A 20611-nucleotide genomic window follows, 5' to 3' on the forward strand; every position below is an offset into this window, starting at 1 on the left:
AAAATGGTAAAGATTTGTTGCTCAAGATTCTCAAAATAAAATAAACTTTTTTACTCTACAGTCTTAGTGATCACTCTTAAATTATCTTATTTTTTCAGCAGTTAAGTTCTGAGATCCTTGTAAGTGCCAGGGTTAGAAAAAAGGCTTATGGGCTAACCAACTAACAAAATTCCTGGGCTTCATAAGCTTATATGAACAGATACGAAATATTGTCCAAACAGCCACTGCATTATAAATAGATGACATGGAAGAAACAGGTGTCCCTTTCCATTGATAAGAAATCATTTTGCCGGGTGCGGTGGCTCACACCTGTAACCCCAGCACTTTGGGAGGCCAAGGCAGGTGGATCCCTTGAGGTCAGGAGTTCCAGACCAGCCTAGCCAAAATGGTGAAACCCTGTCTCTACTAAAAATACAAAAATTAGCCAGGCGTGGTGCCACATGTCTGTAATCCTAACTACTCAAGAGGCTGAGGCAGGAGAATCACTTGAACCTGGGAGGCGGAGGTTGCAGTGAGCCGAGATCGTGCCACTGCACTCCAGCATGGGGGATAAGAGCAAGACTCTGTATCAAAATAAATAAATAAATAAATAAAACCATTTTGCAAATAACAGATCAACAACATTCTTCATCACCCCATTATAATTTAAACCTAGGCAACTATGAATATACTGTTTAACCTTCTTTATCAAGTATAAAGAGATAGTTCCTAAATCGGGCAAATTATGTGCCAGTAAAACTTTGGCCATTACTGATGGGAAATGAAGCAGCTTGGTGAATGATGTTTAAAAACAAACAGAAAACTATTTCAACAGCTTAAAAAGGGAAACGAAGAAGGTATGAAGTCCAATGTAGCTAGAGTGAAGATCAAAATAAAGCTTCCTTATCTAAATTGGAAATTGGCCAGGCTACACAAGACTAATCTTTCTAATTAAAAAGCAAGGTATACTCTTTAATGTCCGTTATGAGCATTTAAATGAACACCTAGGATATTGTCAAAATAAAAACTGTGATGCTGACATCTTCCACCAATGTTAAATATATATTTTTATACAATTATAAAACTTCTCAATCTGGAATCTTGGCACCATCAACTCAAATCATAAACAAAACATTTTGGCACTTGAGGCAAGATCACTGATTGATGTATACTCCCACTCACAAACAACACTTACTAATTACTGTAAACAACTTTTAAAAAATTGAATCAAGTGTTCATTCAAGTTAACACAAATGTTGCCAGTTAAGATACTTTTCTTTTGTCTTAAAGTTTCTTTCCCTCACCTCTCAAACAGCCTTTGGTTGTGTTCTTAAAATAGTTATGACTGCAGGTATAACAATTCACCCCAGTTTACCAGTATGGTGTGTTCATGTCAGAGATACTAGAGAGTTTTAGATAAATAATCATAAAGGATTTAATCACTTACTTTTTAATTTTATGCCTGGAGACACAGGCACTTAATGCTGGGTGGGGGATGGGATGATGCAGGGAGCAGGAGAGAGATGGGAAATGCCCAGCACAAATAGCAGAAATAAACGAAGAATTGGATACCCATGTCCCAGTTCCATCCTGCTTCTTTAAGTAAATCACACAACCTCATTTGTTCACTCATTGATTATATTATATATGCTGGGCCTGCGCTGTACAATACAGTAGCCACTAGTCACATGCAGACTTGAGAACTTATAATGTGGCTAGTCTGAGATGTGCTGTAAAGGTAAAATATATAACAGATTTCAGAGACTTAGTATGAAGAAAAAGAATGTAAAAAGTCTCATTAATTTTTATATTGATTACATGTTTAAATAATATTTTAGATAAACTGGGTTAAATAAAATATATTAAGTTAATTTCACCTGATTTTTACTTAAAATGTAATTTTTAGAAAATTTAATATTGTATATGTGGCTCTGTGGGATAGTTCTGTGCTAAGACTCTAGTAAAAAGTAGGAAAGAACCCAGGAGGCAGAGGTCGCAGTGAGTCGAGATTGTGCCACTGCACTCCAGCCTGGGCAACAGAGTGAGACTCTGTCTCAAAAAATTAAAAAAAAAAAAAGCAGGAAAACGGCCGGGCGTGGTGGCTCATGCCTGTAATCCCAGCACTTTGGGAGGCCGAGGAGGGTGGATCACCTGAGGTCAGGAGTTTGAGACTAGCCTGGCCAACATGGCAAAACTCCGTCTCTACTAAAGACACAATAATTAGCTAGGCAGGTGCCTGTAATCCCAGCTACTCAGGAGACTGAGGCATGAGGATTGCTTGAATCTGGAGGGTGAAGGCTATTGTAAGCTGAGATCGCACCACTGCACTCCAGCCTGGGGGACAGAGTAAGACTTTGTCTCCAAAAAAAAAAAAAAGAAAGTAGGAAAACAGAAGAATAAAGAAAGCACAGTCTGACATCAAGGAGCCTAGCTGAAGATTAAAAACACAAAAATAATTACAATATAATGGTGTTAAGTGCAATGATAAAGACATATATTGAGGGCATGGGAGAATGAGGAAGGCCATTTGTGAAAGGGTATAGAAAGGAAGGATGAAGAGAGATGTTAGGTTAGTCTCCTGAAAGAGGTAGTGCCTGAGCTGAGACTTAAAAGAATAAGAAAGATGAAGTGTAACAAATGGGGGTGAAAGTAATTCCAAGAGAAAAACATTGTATGAGCCAAGACTAAGAAACAGCCAAGGGAAGGAGAGGAATAAAAGCAGTTTCCTGTTGAAAGAGGGAAAGAGCAAGGGGTGCAGCAGAGACTGTGCAAGGATAAGAGCTTGTGTGACATTTTAAAGAAATTGAATTTTAACCTTTAGGCAATAGCCTTTTTTTCTTTTTTTTTTTTTTGACACAGTCTCGCTTTGTCGCCCATGCTGGAGTGCAGGGGTGTGATCTTGGCTCACCACAACCTCCGCCTCCTGGGTTCAAGTGATTCACCTCCCTCAGCCTCCCGAGTAGCTGGGATTACAGGTGCCTGCCACCATGCCCATCTAATTTTTGTATTTTTAGTAGAAACAGGGTTTCACCATGTTGGCCAAGCTGGTCTCAAACTCCCGACCTCAAGTGATCCACCCACCTCAGCCTCCCAAAGTGCAGGGATTATAGGCGTAAGCTACCGCACCAGTCTGGCAACAGTCTTTTGAAGAGTTTTAAGCAAAGGAATGCCAGGATCAGAAATAATGGTTTAGATGTTGGGCAGCTGTGAGACTGAATTAAGGTGAACAAGACTGGAAGCAGGGAGCCTGTTGCCTAGGTAAGAAACATCAGGGCCTAAACTAGGGCAATAAGTGAGGTTGGAAAGGAAAGCACTAATTCAAAATTATATTTAAGAGGTATCATCAGCAGAATATAGTGCCTGACTCGTCCTGACACCATGGAAAGGAGTTTGGATTTTATTCTAGGGTGATGGGAAGACCCTGAAATGCTTTAAGCAGGGAGTGTGATTTTCTGATAGATTTGAAAGAACCTCTCAGACTGCTGTTGGAGAATATACTGTAATGGAGAACAGAGTGGATAACAGATTATTTATTTATTTTTTTTAAAAGGAGGATATTGCCATAGAAGAGGTTGATGGTAGCTTGAACCAGGGTGGACACAAAGGTGAGAAGCAACTGGATTGTTTGGGCGGGGGGAGGGTGGGTGTGTGTGTGGGTGTGTGTGGGTGTGTGTGTGTGTTTTTAAGAGACAGGTTCTGGTTGTCATTCAGCCTATACTGCAGTTTCTCAAATCTCAAGTGAGCCTCCCGCGGGCCTCCCACAGCGTTGAGGTTACAGATATGAGCCACCCTATCTGGCCTCAGGTTGTATTTTTAACTGCAAATGGTTTTGCCTAATTTGTAGGGTTGAGAAAGAAAAAAGCAAGTTTAGGAAGATAACACTTGTGGAGCTCAATTGTCTTGTTTAATCAGGAGGCCAGGTTGTCCACCTAGAGTGAAAATAGCTTCAGAGGCTTGAGGACTGAAAATAGTAAAGGTCTGGAAGACAGCAGAGAAAATAAAAAGAGCTGAACAAAGGCTATTGTAAGGATTAACTGATGCCCTGCATGAAGTTTGAAACCATATGACTTTAGTGATATCAGTCTAACGTGATACGTCATTTTCCCTTCACAACACTCAACTACCCAGCTACAGGAGTTAAGCATAGATTCTAGAATCTACAGGATTTCATTTGTAAATGGCTTGAGTTAGATGACTTTTAAATCTACATGAGTTCCAAAACTTTACTTTTAAGAATCCTAGAGTCTGTACTGCTATCACACAATTTATTTTAAATTGGTGCCTAGATATACGTAACGTAAACTTACCATTTTAACTATTTCACTAGTTTATTTAAATTCAGCATTCTAGCCAGGGGCCTCCAATAGGTGTGCTGGGACATTAAAAACCTAGCCCTGAAGGTGGCAGCACTGGGCCTGAGGTGACTAGTCTCAACTTCTGTTGCCACTGGATGGAAGCAGCCTCATCTTTTCATTAAAATATAACACAAGTGTTCATTTTCTAAGCATGCTGAAATTGAAAAAGTTTGGGAAGTACTGTTCTAAGCCACAACATATGAAAAACCCAGTATTATGAAGAGTTCAAAATAACTGCTTCTCTGTTAAAGATGTTTTTTCAGCAGATCTTTGGAACCTCAAAATTTATTCCATGTGGTTCTTAAAGCTTTAGAACCTATCTATGAGGATGTCCGCCATTTCCATTGTTAAAGTAGCCATATAAAATCTCATTTAAAAACCTAAGAATTTTGAATGTACCCAAAGGTTTCCATTTACATAGAAATGGGATCCACCAGGGAATGCCCATTTCATTCATTCATAGAATATTGATTTGGTGGCAGACACTGGGCTAGTTCCTGGAGATAAAAGGGTGAACAAACCTTTTTTATTTTTTATTTTTTTAATTTTAAGACAGGGTCTCTCGCTCTGTCACCTAGGCTGGAGTACAGTGGCACAATCATAGCTCACTGCAGCCTTGAACTGCTGGGCTCAAGCAATCCTCCCACCTCAGCCTCCACAGTAACTAGAACTAGAGGCACGAACCACTGTGTCCAGCTATTTTGGTTTGATTTTTAGAATAGGAGACAAGATTTCACTATGTTGCCCAAGCTCGTCTTGAACTCCTGGCCTCAAGTGATCCTCTTGCCTCAGCCACCCAAAGTCTGGCCCAAGACATGGTTTTTTATCTCAAGAAATTTACAGTCCAGCGGGGAGACAGAATTAATTAAATAACTAAAACAATAAAAACTGTAAGATGGGGAGGTTACATGGTACTGTAGGAGGATCTAGTAGAAGAGACTATTGAAATAAGATAAAAACATGATTAGTAGATAGCTGGGGCAAAGAGTGGGGGTAGGTTTGGTGGAGAACTCCAGGCAGAGACAATAGCATGCAATGGCCTAGGAGACATCAAAAGTCTAGTGAGACCAGAGGACAGAAAATGTCTGGAAATAAAGCCAAAGAGGTAGCAGAGGCAATTCAAAGGGGCTTCCTTCACAGAGTAACTGGAAGCCACTGAAAGGGTTTAAGCAGCATAGTGACATTAACAGATTTACTTTTCAAGATCACAGTAGCTGCAGTATAGAGAAGTGGTCTCAAAGTAGACAAAATTTAAGGTGGAGAAGGGAAGATGTATTTTTATTCTATTTTTTATCCTTTAAAAATGCTTTTAAAATGGATTATAATCATATTAGCTAAGAAATACTAATTATGGCTAGCTTTTGGGCACATAGTATATATCTGAATACTAAGCAGTTTACATATATTCATTTAATCTTAATACTCTGTGAGGTTGGTACTATTATTATCCTCAATTTACAGGTAGGTAAAATGGGACAGCGAGCTTAAGCAGTCAGTCCAAAGTCACTCAGTAAGGAAGTATTAGAGCAGGATTTAAACCCAGATGTCTGACTTCAGAGCCTGTAACTTCATTAGATCATGTACCATTTTTCAACAGTACATGTATGTAATTTAAAATTAAATATATATATGGAGAATAGATGTTCAAATTTTTTTTCTGAACACCAGTGAAAACAAAGATTTAGGAGGGGTGGTTGGTAGCGTGGATGTGGAAGGGAGCCTAGCAGTAGACTAGGTAAGAAATAACAGTATCTTGGATTATGGAGGTAGTGATGGAGAGAAGGGGATGGATTTAGATGTTTAGTAAGTAAAATTGGACTGCGTGATGGCTTGGATATGGAAGTTAGGGATGAATAAAGTGTCAAGGATGGCTCTTTGGTTTCTGACTTGCATAAATGGATTAGAGAGTGAGACACAGGCAGAGGCCATAGGAACAGGTTGGGTCATTCTGCTCAGGTTTTCTTTGGACCACAGTACAGACCACAGCACACTGCTCTCTCAATACTCTGTTAAATGACAAACTTATTACAGGTTATTTCTGTCATAAACATAAAAGCTTCACTCTGTCAATTATGTTTCCTATCTTGCGTTAAAAATTACACAGTCAAAATTTCATCCATTTTCTTTTTAAAATGTGGAGTTAAGTCTTATAAAATGGGGAAGTGAATGATAGTTGCTGTAACAGGCTAATAGAAGATTTAGCACCCCTCTTCTGTATACTAACTTTTTAAGTTATATTTATTCATCCCTTAAGATGTGGGACAGGTGGAAAAATTACCTTTCCACTTTGTATTTATGATTTCTAAGTACTAAACTTTTAAAGCCTGTTAATATTATCCCTTCCCAGGTCTTAGAATAATTACACAAAAGTACTGGACTGGTTTAAAAGATATTTGATTCTAGTCTATTTTGTTCATTTGTAGAATTTCTAGTGGTCTAAAAACGATTCTTTTAGAAATCAGGAGAAATAGGAATACCTACTATCGGTTTGAATCTCAAACGAACAGCCACAAGAAAAATGGACTTTTTAAAAAAAATTATCTAACAGCATGTTGTCCCAATAAATAATGCTGAAGGAGATTCCTTCTCGTTTCAAATTTGCCAGAAACTTCCCGTTTAACCTCAGCAAAATACAGATCGTTTTGATCTATGGCATTACCGCCCAACCCTGTCAGGTCACATCACTAAACTGCAGATAACAGCGACAAGGCCGAAAACTATGTTAGACGGATCCGCGTCCATACCCCGCATCAGTTAATTTTAACTCTTCATTCGGTACAGGTCACTCTACACATGCTTCCCTGCAAAATGCTTAAGCTAGACACAGTGTACAGATAACTTTCACAGAACCGCAAGGGCTTGATGCTCCCCCAACAGAACGGCTTGAGCTTTCCCCAGCGCATCTCAGAAATGCTGTGGCGGTCGCCAGACTCTTCGGGTAACTCCCGGCAGCTCCGAGGTAGCGCTCCCCTCCCCAACCATCGCCCTCCGGGATGGGCCGCACTGAAGAGCCCGCTCCTCAGCTACGGCACGAAGTGCGCCGCCGCGCTGGGCAGCTGGAGGAAGGGGCGTGACGCAAGTGGAACTCCCGCGTGACGTCGCGCGGGCTCCCGGGCGGGGCGGGTCCGGCCGCCTCCGAGCCCGGCCGGCAACCCCCAGCCTTAAAGCGCGGGCTGTCCGGAGAGGTCGGCTTTCCCACCGAGGATTTGGCACTCTGGTGAGGGAAAAGGGCGAAAGAGAAAAGCGAGCAGCCGTCCCTTCACAGCCTCAGAAAGTGCTCGCTTCCCTTCGGGGGCTTTCGCGAATCCCGAGGCAATCTCGGAGGCGGTGAGTAAAAGCAATCTCTTTACCCCACCCGGAGCTCTGGGTCGGAGCGACTGCTTCTGGTCTGGAGCTGCGCGCTTGGCGAAGGGCTCCCGGGGTAGGGGTGGCTCCCGGCTCTGGGGTTGTGTCTGATGAAATAGGCCGGGCCCGGGCTACACTCGGTGGTGGTGGACCGGCGAGAGGACGAGCGCTAACTCAGTACTACTTCTGGGTCTCCCGCGCGGGCTGAGGAAGCGCCTTTCGCCGCCAAGCCCGCCCCGCGCATGCGCCGACTGCGGCTCGCGCGCGCGTTTGGGAGGTTTTTTGGCCAGACCCGCACGCGGAACCGGCGCGGGCACCTGGGGAGAAATGGATGGAGAAGGGACCTGACTGGAAAGCCTTTGCCCCGCTGCTCTGCTCCGCCCATAAGAGGACCCCTGAAATGTCCCGTGCAGTTTGTTCAAGTCCCCTGTGTGACGAAATGTGCCTCTCGCCTTACCCGTGTGAGAATACCTGTGGTGTGGCAGCGAGTATTTTGGTGAGCACCTGCAGTGTAGTGGTTTATACTAAAGAATACACACAAATGTCTTAAACAATTACAGGCCTTTGAGCCCAGATTGCAACTTGGGAGGTAAGACGTGACATTCTGAGAGACTGAAAAATGTACATTGTCGTCGTGCCTCGAATAACGGTTCATTGCAGAGAGAGATGCTAACAAAAAGTGCTGGGCATGCGGGTAGGTGGAAAGGATTTTGCGAGCCAGAATTTGCAAGTTGAATGTTTTGTTTTTATGTTTTGTTTTTAAAGCACTGTACATCACTTACTTGAAGATAGATACGTAAAGGATGCTTATTTTACACTCTTGGCTTTAAACGAATATGTTAATACTTTTTCGATCATTAAAGTAATTAAACCTTCATTTTAAACTGTTGACTTAATAGAAATCGTTTATGTCTTCTTTTTTTTTTCTTTTTGCTGCAGAGAGGTATTTTTTCTTTATTTTATTATTATTTTTTATACTTTAAGTTCTAGGGTACATATGCACGACGTGCAGGTTTGTTACATATGTATACATGTGCCATGTTGGTGTGCTGCACCCATTAACTCGTCATTTACATTAGGTATATCTCCTAATCCTATCCCTCCCCCCACCCCACGGCAGGCCCCAGTGTGTGAGGTTCCCCTTCCTGTGTCCAGGTGTTCTCATTGTTCAGTTCCCACCTATGATTGAGAACATGCGGGCTACAGAGAGGTATTTTACAGTTATTGGTCTCATGACTTAATTTCCATCCCTGACATAGCCATGTCCCAGCTGTGTGACCTTGGACATTTACTGCCTTACGCCTCTTCCCCCAACTCTAAAATGAAATTATAGTAGCTGTCTTACAGAGTTTTTCTGAAGGTTAGGTAGAATATAAATATTCTATAATATATAATTATATATTAAATAATATATAAATACAAATATTAATATTCTACAGTTTCTGGTATGTGGGAAACAAATGGTGACTTTTATTCACAATTATATATAGGCCCGTTTGTTTATCTGTTAGAGTTAAAGATGGAATAAAAACCTCTTTGGTAACAAAACTAATGCAGTGCACCTAATTCTACTTTTAAAAACTTTTTTACAGAAACAAATGTACACAAGAGAAATACTGGAATTATGAACCCCATTGTATACGCACCCACCCAGCTTCAGAAATTGTTGAAGTTCAACCCTTGTTTCATCTCTTCACCCAACATCCATTTTTGTTTGTTTTTGCTGGATTTTTTTTTTCAAGCAAATCGCAAAGTATATCCCTTTACCTGTAAATATCTCAGTAAATATCCCTTTAACAGATAAGGCCTTTCTAAAAAAAACAAACAAAACCTCATCATTATCATACCCAAGAAAATTAATAATTTCCTAATATCTAAAATCCAGCTCATATTTAGTTTCTGCTGATTATTTTTTAAAAGTCTAATCATAATTTTTGCAAAGCTTGATAGTTTATTTTTGTAGCTCTTTACGGTTCACCAAGTGGCTTCACATATACTCCTGCTCCCTTCAGAATTACTCTTTCAGCCCCTTTGTCAGAGACCTCAAGAAATGGTTAGCAGGAAACAATCAGTTTGCTTTGGCTAAGGAGCCAGATGTGAGGTTTAGTAGACTTGCTGATCACTATTACTTTTTAAGTTGTAGCTAATTAATGGTTTCATTTTAAGAACACATATTAAAATATTTACTAATCCATTCAAACTTCTTAACCGGTTGGTTTCTTCAAGGACTACGTAATAAACTTAATGATTCACCTTTATTCTAAGAGAGGCATGAAGTAACATTACCCTAATTGTCTTATGACTCTAAGATGTTTCTGTATTCATAGATCTTTGCTGTGTTTAAATCTTACAGACTTCTCTTGTTTTTGGAAAGTTACACAGATCCTCATCTGTGTTAATACATCAGTCAACGGTCTCTTTTATAAAATATATATAGATATGTGTATATATGTGGATGCTTGTTAAGTCAAGACTAAGAATATTTTTCAGTTTTGGGCTCAGTATGTTGCACCAATTCAAAAGTTAAAAAAAAATTTTTTTTTTTTTTTTTAATTGAGACAGGGTCTCTGTCGCTCAGGCTGGAATGCAGTGGCACGATCTCCGCTCACTGCAAATTCCGCCTCCCAGTTTCAGGCAATTCTCCTGCCTCAACCTCCTGAGTAGCTGGGACCACAGGCACGCACTACCACACCTGGCAAATTTTTGTATTTTTAGTAAAGATGGGGTTTCACCATGGTGGCCAGGCTGATCTCAAACTCCTGGCCTCAAGTGATCCGCCCACCTCAGCCTCCCAAAGAGCTGGGATTACAGGCAAGAGCCATCTCCCCCAGCCAAAACAATAAATTAGTTTATAGTGGTAAATTAATACTGACCATGAATGATAAAAACCCCTCAATATCTGAATCCTTTCTGTTTAACATAATTGAGATAATTTCTTCCTCTAAGATAAATAAGAAAATTTGCCTGAAAATTTACCTCATATAGCCAAATAACTGAAATCAGAACTTTTCTCACCATTATCATCTTTCCTTATTCTTTCCTTCCCCTCCCAAATTCTAAAAATGATTGATTATAGGTAAATAAGGAAATGGTAAATGAAGATATCTGGGCTTGTGTTTCATCCTGATTTCAAAGTACATAAAGATAAATGCAAAGTTCATTTATGTTGCAATCTGTCATTTCAGGTATTTGACCTGTCCAAAGACGACTTGATACCTCTATAATGTAACAGAAAAGGTCAGAAAATATTAAGCAAGTAGAAGTGTGGAGCATATTAAGCAAGATGAACATCTCGGGAAGCAGCTGTGGAAGCCCTAACTCTGCAGATATATCTAGTGACTTTAAGGACCTTTGGACAAAACTAAAAGAGTGTCATGATAGAGAAGTACAAGGTAAAATCTTTTCTTAAATACTTACAGCAGTATTTTGTTGAGACTGTAGTGGCTTTGTATACCTTCGTATGACAGTCCTGTTTATTATTTCTATTTCAGCTTTTAGATTCGGGGGGTACATGTGCAGATTTGGTACATGGATAGATTGCATGTTGCTGGGGTTTGGTGTACAAATGATTTCATCACCCAGGTAGTGAGCGTAGTACCCCATAGGTAGTTTTTCAATCCCCACCCTCTTCCCACCCCCCTGACCCTCCACCCTCATGTAGGTCCCAGTACCTGTTGTTCCCCTCTTTGTGTCCATGTGTACTAAATGTGTAGCTCCCACTTATAAATGAGAACATGCAGTATTTCTGTTCTCTGCTCAGGGTAATGGCTTCATCTGCATCCATGTTGCTGCAAAGAAAATAATTTTGTTCTTTTTTATGGCTTCATTGTATTCCATGATGTATATATACTTTTTTTTATTCAGTCCACTGTTGAATTTCGTACATTTAATGGCCATCTTTAAGTTCAAAGATATCTTTTTTTTTTTTTTTTTTTTTTTTTTTTTTTTTTTTTTTTTTTTTTTTTTTTGAGACAGGGTCTCACTGTGTCACCAGGCTGGGGTGTAGTGGTGTGATCACGGGTCACTGCAGCTTCAACCTCCCATTTTCAAGTGAGCCTCCCTCCTGTAGTTGGGACCATAGGCACATGCTACCATGCCTGGCTAATTTTTTATTTTTTGTAGAGTCAGGGTTTCACTATGTTGCCGAGGCTGGTCTTGAACTCCTGGCCTCAAGTGATCCTTCTGTCTCTGCCTCCCAAAGTGGTGGGATTACAGATGTGAGCCACTGCGCCTGGCCCAAAGATCTCATTATTTATTTATTTATTTATATATTCATGTATTTATTTATTTACTAATTAATTTTCAGAGAGGGTCTCACTCCGTTGCCCAGGCTGGAGTGCAGTGGTATGGTCACAGCTCACTGCAGCTTTAACCTCCCAGGCTCAGGTGTTCCTCCCACCTTAGCCTCCTGGGTACCTGGGACTACAGGTGTGCACCACCACGCCCAGCTAATTTTATGTATTTTTTGTAGAGACAGAGTTTTGCCTTGTTGCCCAGGCTGGTCTTGAGCTTCTGGGCTCAAGCAGTCCACTGGCCTCAGCCTCCCAAAGTGCTAGGATTACAGGTGTCACCTGCTGTGCCCAGCTGATCTTTTTTTCTTTTTCTTTTTGAGACAGGGTCTTGCTTTGTCACCCATGCTGGAGTGCAGTGGTGCAAACATGGCTCACTATAGTGTCAAACTCTCGGGCCCAAGTGATTGTCCCACCTCATCCTCCCAAGTAGTTGGGACTACAGGCGCACGCACCATGCCCAGCTAGTTTGTTTTTGTTTTTGTTTTTTTTAAACTTATCCTTCACCTTAGAACACCTAGCTAGTTTTTGTATTTTTTGTGGAGTCAGGGTTTCGCTATGTTGCCCAGGCTGGTCTCAAACTCCTGAGTTCAGGTGATCTCCCGCCTTGGCCTCCCAAAGAGCTATTACAGGCGTGAGCTGCGCCCAGCCAGATCTCATTTTTTTTTTTTTTTTTTTTGAGACGGAGTCTCGCTCTGTCGCCCAGGCTGGAGTGCAGTGGCGCGATCTCGGCTCACTGCAAGCTCCGCCTCCCGGGTTCACGCCATTCTCCTGCCTCAGCCTCCCGAGTAGCTGGGACTACAGGCGCCCGCTACCACGCCCGGCTAATTTTTTGTATTTTTAGTAGAGACGGGGTTTCACCGTGTTAGCCAGGATGGTCTCGATCTCCTGACCTCGTGATCCGCCCGCCTTGGCCTCCCAAAGTGCTGGGATTACAGGCGTGAGCCACCGCGCCCGGCCCCAGATCTCATTTTTAGAGGACATTTACAATTGCAGTTTTTGTGATTCATTTTTATGGTCAAATTGGTGCTTTTTAACCACAGAACATAGTTTGTATACAACTTGCTGTTATTTACTTGTGGTAATATGTATGAGATAGTGGAAAACGTATAGAATTTGTTGACTGAAGACCTGCATTTGAATTCTGATTTCATTTACCCACTTGCTCTGTGATCTTAGCCTAATTACCTAACCTCTAAATTTAATTTTCTTCTATAAAATTCTTTGCAGGATATAGACATAAAAATACTACATAAAGTCATTTGACAAACCCGTAGCACTGAAATACAAAAGTGAATGGCCACTTACCTTCAGACAGCCTGCAGTCTTAGTAGAGTCATGTAAACAGATAATTACAATACAGTGAAATAACAGTTAAAAGGTTTTTATGAAGTGCAAGGAGTTTATAGAGGATTAAGCAATTGTGGTTGAGATGAGTAAATATTATTTGTGTTAAAAGATACACCATATGAAGCTAAGCTCAAGGTTTTAATATTAAATTTTAATATACTTTAATTCTGTAACTTTCCCTATGTCCCTATGTATGAGAAATGCTTCATATTACATTTGTTTCTTGATTACCTATTATAAGTTTAATATTGCAGTGCTTTATAGCTGTATCATTACACTGGAGTACTATTAAAACATAATCAACCTGAATCTAAAGTGTAGTATGTGGGTCTGTATTAGAACTTTCTTATGGTAGGCTGGGCACGGTGGCTCACGCCTGTAATCCCAGTGCTTTGGGAGGCCAAGGTGGGCGGATCACCTGAGGTCAGGAGTTCGAGACCAGCCTGACCAACATAGAGAAACCCTGTCTCTACTAAAAATACAAAATTAGCCGGGTGTGGTGGTGCGCACCTGTAATCCCCGCTACTCAGGAAGGCTGAGGCAGGAGAATCGCTTGAACCCAGGAGAATCGTTTGAACCCAGGAGGCGGAGGTTGCAGTGAGCTGAGATCACACTATTGCACTCCACCCTGGGCAACAAGAGCGAAACTCCGTCTCAAAAAAAAAAAGAACTTTCCCATGGTAAGTTTAGTTTCTTGCAAAATTTCTGGTGATACCCTTATTAATTAATGAGTTTTGAAATATGAACAACCCCAAAAGTATTCTTTCAAGCCCCAGTGTTCATGGAGACACAAAGAAATGTTCAAGAAATGTTTTTTGGGCACTTACTATGTGCCAGACCTTGTGAATAAGAATAAATCCTATATAGTGCTAGCTTTAAGGGAATTTCTAGTCTAGAATTTTAATGCACTATACTATGTTATTATCTGAAAACATGAAGGAAGAACTGAGGGTGTGTGTGGTTGCATGGGGAAGTGGGTTTGTGCATGGTTTATGTCAGACCAGGCTTGATAATTGATTAAGTCTAATTAGCCAGGCAAGGAAGATGGTGGAAGGGGAGGGAATTTTCTGAGTAGAGAGAATAGCACATGCAAAAGTTTGCAGATAAGAGCTTGATTTTATTCAAGGAACTATGGATAGTTAGGTTTAGTTCTAAGAGGAAATGGAATGGGAGATTGGAGTTTTGGGGGAGGTGGATAGGATATGATGCTAGAAATGTACATAGATCCAAATTATGTAAAATGGTATGTGCTATGCTGAAGAGATTGTCATCTTGCCTTGACTTTAGGACAGATTTCTCTATTTCTGCAAAAAATGTTGGGATTTTGGGATTTGGGATTTTGATAGGTAATGCATTGAATCTGTAGATTGCTTTGTATAGTATTGACATCTTAACAATATTGTTTTGTAGTCCGTGAACACTGGATACCTTTCTATTAGTGTCTTCTATATTTCTTTTTTTTTTTTTTTTTTTGAGACAGAGTCTTGCTCTGTCGCCCAGGCTGGAGTGCAGTGGCATCTCGGCTCACTGCAAGCTCCACCTCCTGGATTCATGCCGTTCTCCTGCCTCAGCCTCCTGACTAGCTGGGACTACAAGCACCCACCACCACGCCCGGCTAATTTTTTGTATTTTTAGTAGAGACGGGGTTTCACTGTGTTAGCCAGGATGGTGTCGATCTCCCGACCTCGTGATCCGCATGCCTCAGCCTCCCAAAGTGCTGGGATTACAGGCGTGAGCCACCGCGCCCGGTCTATATTTCTTTTTAAGATTTTTAAATTTTTAATTACTAATTTTTAGAGATGAGGTCTTGCCTCATTGCCCAGGCTTGAGTGCAGTGGCACAATCATGGTTCGCCGTAGCCTCAAATTCCAGGGTGCAGGCAATCCTTCTGCTTCCACCTTCAGAGTGGCTAGGACTACAGGCATGCACCACCAAACGTGGCTAATTTATTTTTTTATAGAGACAGGGATCTCATTTTGTTGCCCAGCCTAGTCTCAACTCCTGGGCTCAAGCAGTCCTCTGACCTCATTGGCCTCCAAAAGTGCTAGGATTACAGGTGTGAGCCACCACACCTGGTCATTCTATAATTTCTTTCAGCAACATTTTCTCATTGTCAGTGTACAAGTTTTTTGTCTCCTTGGTGAAATGTATTCTTAAGTATTTTATTCTTTTGATGCTACTGTAAATAGAATTTTTTTTTTAATTTGCTTTTCAGATTGTTCATTGTTAGTGTATAGAAATACAGCTGGTTTTAGTGAGTTGATTTTATATTCTGCAACTTTCTTGAAACTCTTGATTTCTATTTTTGTTTTTTATGTTTTGAAACAGAGTCTCACTCTGTCACCCAGGCTGGAGTGCAGTGGCATGATCGCAGCTCACTGCAACCTCTGCCTCCCAGGTTGAAGCAGTTCTCCTGGCTCAGCCCCCCAAGTAGCTGGGACTACAGGCACACACCACCACTCCTGGCTAATTTTTGTATTTTTAGTAGAGATGAGGTTTCACCATGTTGGCCAGGCTGGTCTTGAATTCCTGACCTCAAGCAAGCCGCCCATCTCGGCCTCCCAAAGTGCTAGGATTACAGGCAGGAGCCACTGTGCCTGGCTATTTATAAGCTATTAATTTAATAGAAATAAAATATTTGACAGATTTCTTCTTCCTATTCTTTGGTGTTACAGGATCTTCATGAAATCCCTATTTTACAGTGAGGAAGCATCAAGAAACAAATGGTATACTCTTTAATAGGAACAATATGCCATATTTATCAAATTATAGAATATATAAAGCTTACAAATATTATGTAGTAGATAATTCTTTTAAAGTGTACTCCTCATGGTTATGTTCTAATCACATTCCCACAAAAGTTTCTATACTCTGAATAACTTTAAGGGAGGAATACAGTAATTGTTGGTGTATGTGATAAGGTCCATGTGTTTTATGAATATTAGGTATTGGATATATGAGCTCATAAGAGAAGATAATCTTTGGTACGTTATATTGATCATGCCACTTTCCCAATTTCAAATAACTTATGGATTCTTAAAGGTATTAAATGAATAAGTACTATTTTTTAAGTAGATATGTCATTTTAAAACATTTTGGTTTGGGCCATGCCTTCGTTAATATGTTCCACATAGTTCCATATAAAATTAGAGTCTCTATGTGATAACATCAAAGACATGCCTGAAGGGAACTTAATTTTTTTAAGGAGGTGGGGAATCCATTTGTAGAAACCAGTGTAAGAAGCTGTTTGAAAGACATCAAACATGGACTTGTCTGGACTTTGCAGGTTTTAAGGTATATATAGGAATCAAAATTGACTCATGACTTTTAAAGCTTCATGTCAGTAAAAAATAAAAGAGAAATGTTGGGAATGGTAATATTTGAGATATATAGTTTTTACTTAGCTACAGAAATGTACCCATAGGAAGTTGCTTGAATCTGAATGCTCTGCTACACGTGTTTAGAATTATTTTTGCCTCTTTTGCCAAAACATGATAAAATGATAGCAAAATATAACAGTATGTGCACTGATCACAACAATATAATAAACTGCGTCCATGTCTTTTAAAACTAGGCAAGAATAGACAAAATGCTCTAATTTCTGTTGGTGACTAGCAATATGCAAACCAGACCATTTTTGTTGAAAAATTCTGGAGACATTTATGACCGAGTTTTTATATCCTTTAAGATAATTGTATCCTTTCATGATTGTATCATTTCATGATATGTTCCTTTTGTGACAAATGTTGCTAGTATCAGTGTCACATATTGTTACTGATGATATACAGTGTTTATGCTTTAAATTCCGAACTCACAGTATTTAATGGAAACTTCAGAATTCTTTAAATTTCAAAAGTCTTAAAGCATATTTATTTGGGTACAAAATTTTATTGCCTTTAAAAATCTTTTTCAGTATCAAGTTTATTATCAAAAGCACAAATAATAAGATAGAATTTAAAATATTTATTTTCAGAATACCACTATTTTAATAAATGATCTTTTGCCTATGCCAGCGTCTGCTATTAACATCTAGCTAACATATTTTCTGTGTCTAGTAAATATGGTAATCAGTTTCAAAGAAAACTAGGTAGGTTTTGTGAGGCAAAGTTGAAACACCTTGAAGAAATGGGAAAGTTTGGGGGCTCTAATAGGACAGGATAAATATTTCTTGATTCATTTTTTAATTGCTCCATTTATTTTCTATACATAGAATCAAACATTCTAAAAAGAGAACATTATCTTAAGACTGCACAAATTAACAGTGAAAGGAATTGTCCCACTCATTATTAAGAATGCTGTCAGGCTGGGCACAGTGGCACACACTTGGGAGGCCAAGGCAGGAGGATTACTTGAGTCCGGGAGTCTGAGACCAGCCTGGACAACAAAGCGAGACCCTGTCTCTACAAAAAAAATTTTTTTAATTAGCTAGGCATGGTGGTGTGTGCCTGTGGTCCCAGCTACTTGAGAGGTTGAGGCAGGAGGATCGCTTGGGCCTGGTAAGTCAAGGCTACAGTGAGCCGTGATTGCACCACTGCACCCCAGCCTGGGTGACAGAAATCCTGTCTCAAAAATAATAATAATATTATTATTATTATTATTATCAGTAACTGTCACACCTTTTATTTTTTATTTGCATTCACATCTGTAAATAATAAAATCCACAAAAATTAATTTACCCATTTTGAGATAATTCAGTCTTAAGCAAAGTGAGCACAGCTTAAGTATGCCTTTGGAATTTAAATAATTTGTTAGGCAATTATAGAAATGCTAGCAGTAGTAGTTTTGGTTGAAGTTTAATTACTTCATTTGTACATAAAGCCCCCACTGTTTGTCAAGAAAGTGATGTTAGGGGTATTATTTATAATTCAGAACCATAAATAACTTGTTTAAAATGACAGTACATACATTTTATATATATATATGGTTTGGTCTGGGTAAAGAACTAAAATAAGAACATAGCAGTGATTTTTGTTAATGCATAAGGAATTCTTGCCTCATTTCTGAACTCTTAAATTTGCTTTGTGTATTACAATATACAGGCCCTTGATTGTTTCATTTCCTCCAAAATTTATGTATGAGTGTGTGTAAGGTTAATTGTAGCACAGTGCTTGGTCTTGTGAACACTGTTTCCTCAATAGGTATCTTAGGTTGCCAGTGTTACAATCCCAGATACTTTGTTCAACAGATTACCTGTTCATACAGGAGCTACATTGTTGTATAGCCTCATTCCTTCCGATGGGTGTGGAGCAGGATTAAAGCACACTTTATAGGGGTTCTAATTGTAGATTCCTAATTGACTTGGTGAATACCAAATGCTAAAATTTAAACACACACACATATACACTTATAAACCTGTTTCAGGGTAATCTACGTGACAGAACAAATGCCTCACAGGTGTTGAATGCTTACCAGATAAAAGAGTAGTTCTTCCCCTGTTTCCCAAGGATTTTCTTTTGAAGTTTATATGGATTTTCTGTCTCATTGTTTCTTTTCTTAAAATGGTTTGTGGCAAGAATCCATTTCATCTTTGGCTGCACTTTTCACTTTTAAAGGCAGAACTGATGGTTAGAAGTCAGCCAAAATTTAAAAAAAAAAAAAAACTGTCAAGTAAAATTTCGCACATTTTTGAGAAGGTAAAAAATGTGCATGGATGCACCATAGGTTTTGGTTTTTTAAACAACTCACTTATTGAAGGATGTTTGGGTCGTTTCTAATGTTTGGCTAAGACTGCTGTGAACATTCAATACAGGTTTATCGGTAACATTTTTTTCACCATCTTATTTATAACATTTTATTTATTCAAATTATAGAGCATAGAATCGAAGATAAAATGTGTCATATCAGTTGGACATTTTCTGAAGGTGAAATTTGAGACATAAGGAAAAAATGTAACATCCAAAAAATTCTCCAGGGCCTTTATTTTTCCACAATATATGGATTTCCTGGCAGTAAATCATTACTATGGAGGGCAATAAGAAGAGATGACTTCTTCTTTAGTGTCTATGTGACCATGGTTGGGAAATGTATAGGTTTGTTTTTAAAATTTGTATTTGTCTAAATTATGTTGTCCAAAAGATTGTGTCAAGTTTAACAAATAAAGAAAAATTATGTTCTTAGGAATGATAAATATATTAATGTTTCTATACACATATATGAAAAACTTTTCTGATTTATAACTTGATAGAATCTGTGAACTACCAAAGGCACAAAGTAAATATTCTTGGATTCTTCGGAAATCAGTCAACTAGTAACTATTTATTGGTAACTAACTGCCACCAAATAAAAATTCTTGAGTAGATCTATAATTGGGTAAATTGTAGAATAGTAAAAGCACTGATTGAGAAATTAAAGAGTAAATATTGAGGGCTTTTTTCCCCTTTATGTTAATCACATTGCAGAAAATGGGGAGCATAGAGAAAATAGAGAGCAAAGCAATATTCAACTAGAAAAAATTTTCTAGTTTTTTACTATTTTAATATTTGATTAAATAACTTCATTTTATTTTATTTTGTTTTGTTTTGTTTTATTTTATTTTATTTTTTCAGACGGAGTTTCGCTCTTGTTGCCCACGCTGGAGTGCAATGGCAGGATCTCAGCTCACCCCAGCCTCTGCCTCCCGGGTTCAAGCGATTCTCCCGAGTAGCTAGGGTTACAAGCATGTGCCACCACACCCGGCTAATTTTGTCTTTTTAGTAGAGACGGGGTTTCTCCACGTTGATCGGGCTGGTCTCGGAACTCTTGACCTCAGGTGATCTGCCCACCTTGGCCTCCCAAGGTGCTGGTATTACAGGCATGAATCACCGTGCCCAGCCGATTAAATAACATTTTTAAATCAATATTGGATATTATAATTTTTACAATTTTGCTAGTTGTTTTGGTTTGACTTATATTTAGTTGCTAATGATGTATGTATTTTCATATTTGTTCAGTGACTTTTTTCTTTTGTTAATTACTGTTCATGAAAATTAGAAATGTCACCCTGTTTTGTCCATATCCTTCCTTGCAGTTTCAATGCCTGTCAGTCTGCTTTCTTCTCAGTAATTACCTGAGTCCATAGGCAGTGGTCTTCTCTTATGTTTTGTATCAGACTTAATTAAAATTAAAAATTCATGTAATAGATATCTTGAGATAAAACATTCATGCCTTTTGTTAGGTACTTTTCCATAAGGAATTTGCTACTAGTCCAGGACTTCCTACCACAGTCTAGTTTAATCCCAGAAGATTTGTGCCTACATAAACACCATTGCTGTTAGCAAATACACAGGCTATGTCAGAACATAGACCTTCATTTAC

General features: G+C 39.3%; 1 protein-coding gene and 1 long non-coding RNA gene across 11 annotated transcripts in view; one reads left to right on the top strand and one right to left on the bottom strand.

Annotated features, from left to right (window-relative positions):
- The window catches only part of LOC129394633 (uncharacterized), a 50974-nt gene extending 43049 nt beyond the window's left edge, over positions 1 to 7925 (bottom strand). The window contains exon 1 of the long non-coding RNA XR_008621954.2: positions 7685 to 7925. This is a non-coding gene — a long non-coding RNA (uncharacterized LOC129394633). The remainder of the gene's footprint in view (positions 1 to 7684) is intronic.
- RBBP8 (RB binding protein 8, endonuclease) overlaps positions 1852 to 20611 on the top strand; it is a 98502-nt gene continuing 79742 nt past the window's right edge. For 2 of the 10 annotated variants that reach the window (XM_055102759.2, XM_055102760.2), the window contains exons 1-2: positions 1854 to 8175; positions 10865 to 11071. In XM_055102759.2, coding sequence (XP_054958734.1) covers positions 10963 to 11071 — 109 coding nt within the window. In that variant the 5' untranslated portion in view covers positions 1854 to 8175; positions 10865 to 10962. Of the gene's footprint in view, positions 8176 to 10864; positions 11072 to 20611 lie in introns of all 10 variants that reach the window. The other 8 variants (XM_008968601.4, XM_063597224.1, XM_003815647.5 and 5 more) reach the window with 5 other exon arrangements.

This window comes from Pan paniscus, chromosome 17, assembly GCF_029289425.2.
Source record: "Pan paniscus chromosome 17, NHGRI_mPanPan1-v2.0_pri, whole genome shotgun sequence".
NCBI classification, from domain to species: Eukaryota; Metazoa; Chordata; class Mammalia; order Primates; family Hominidae; genus Pan; species Pan paniscus.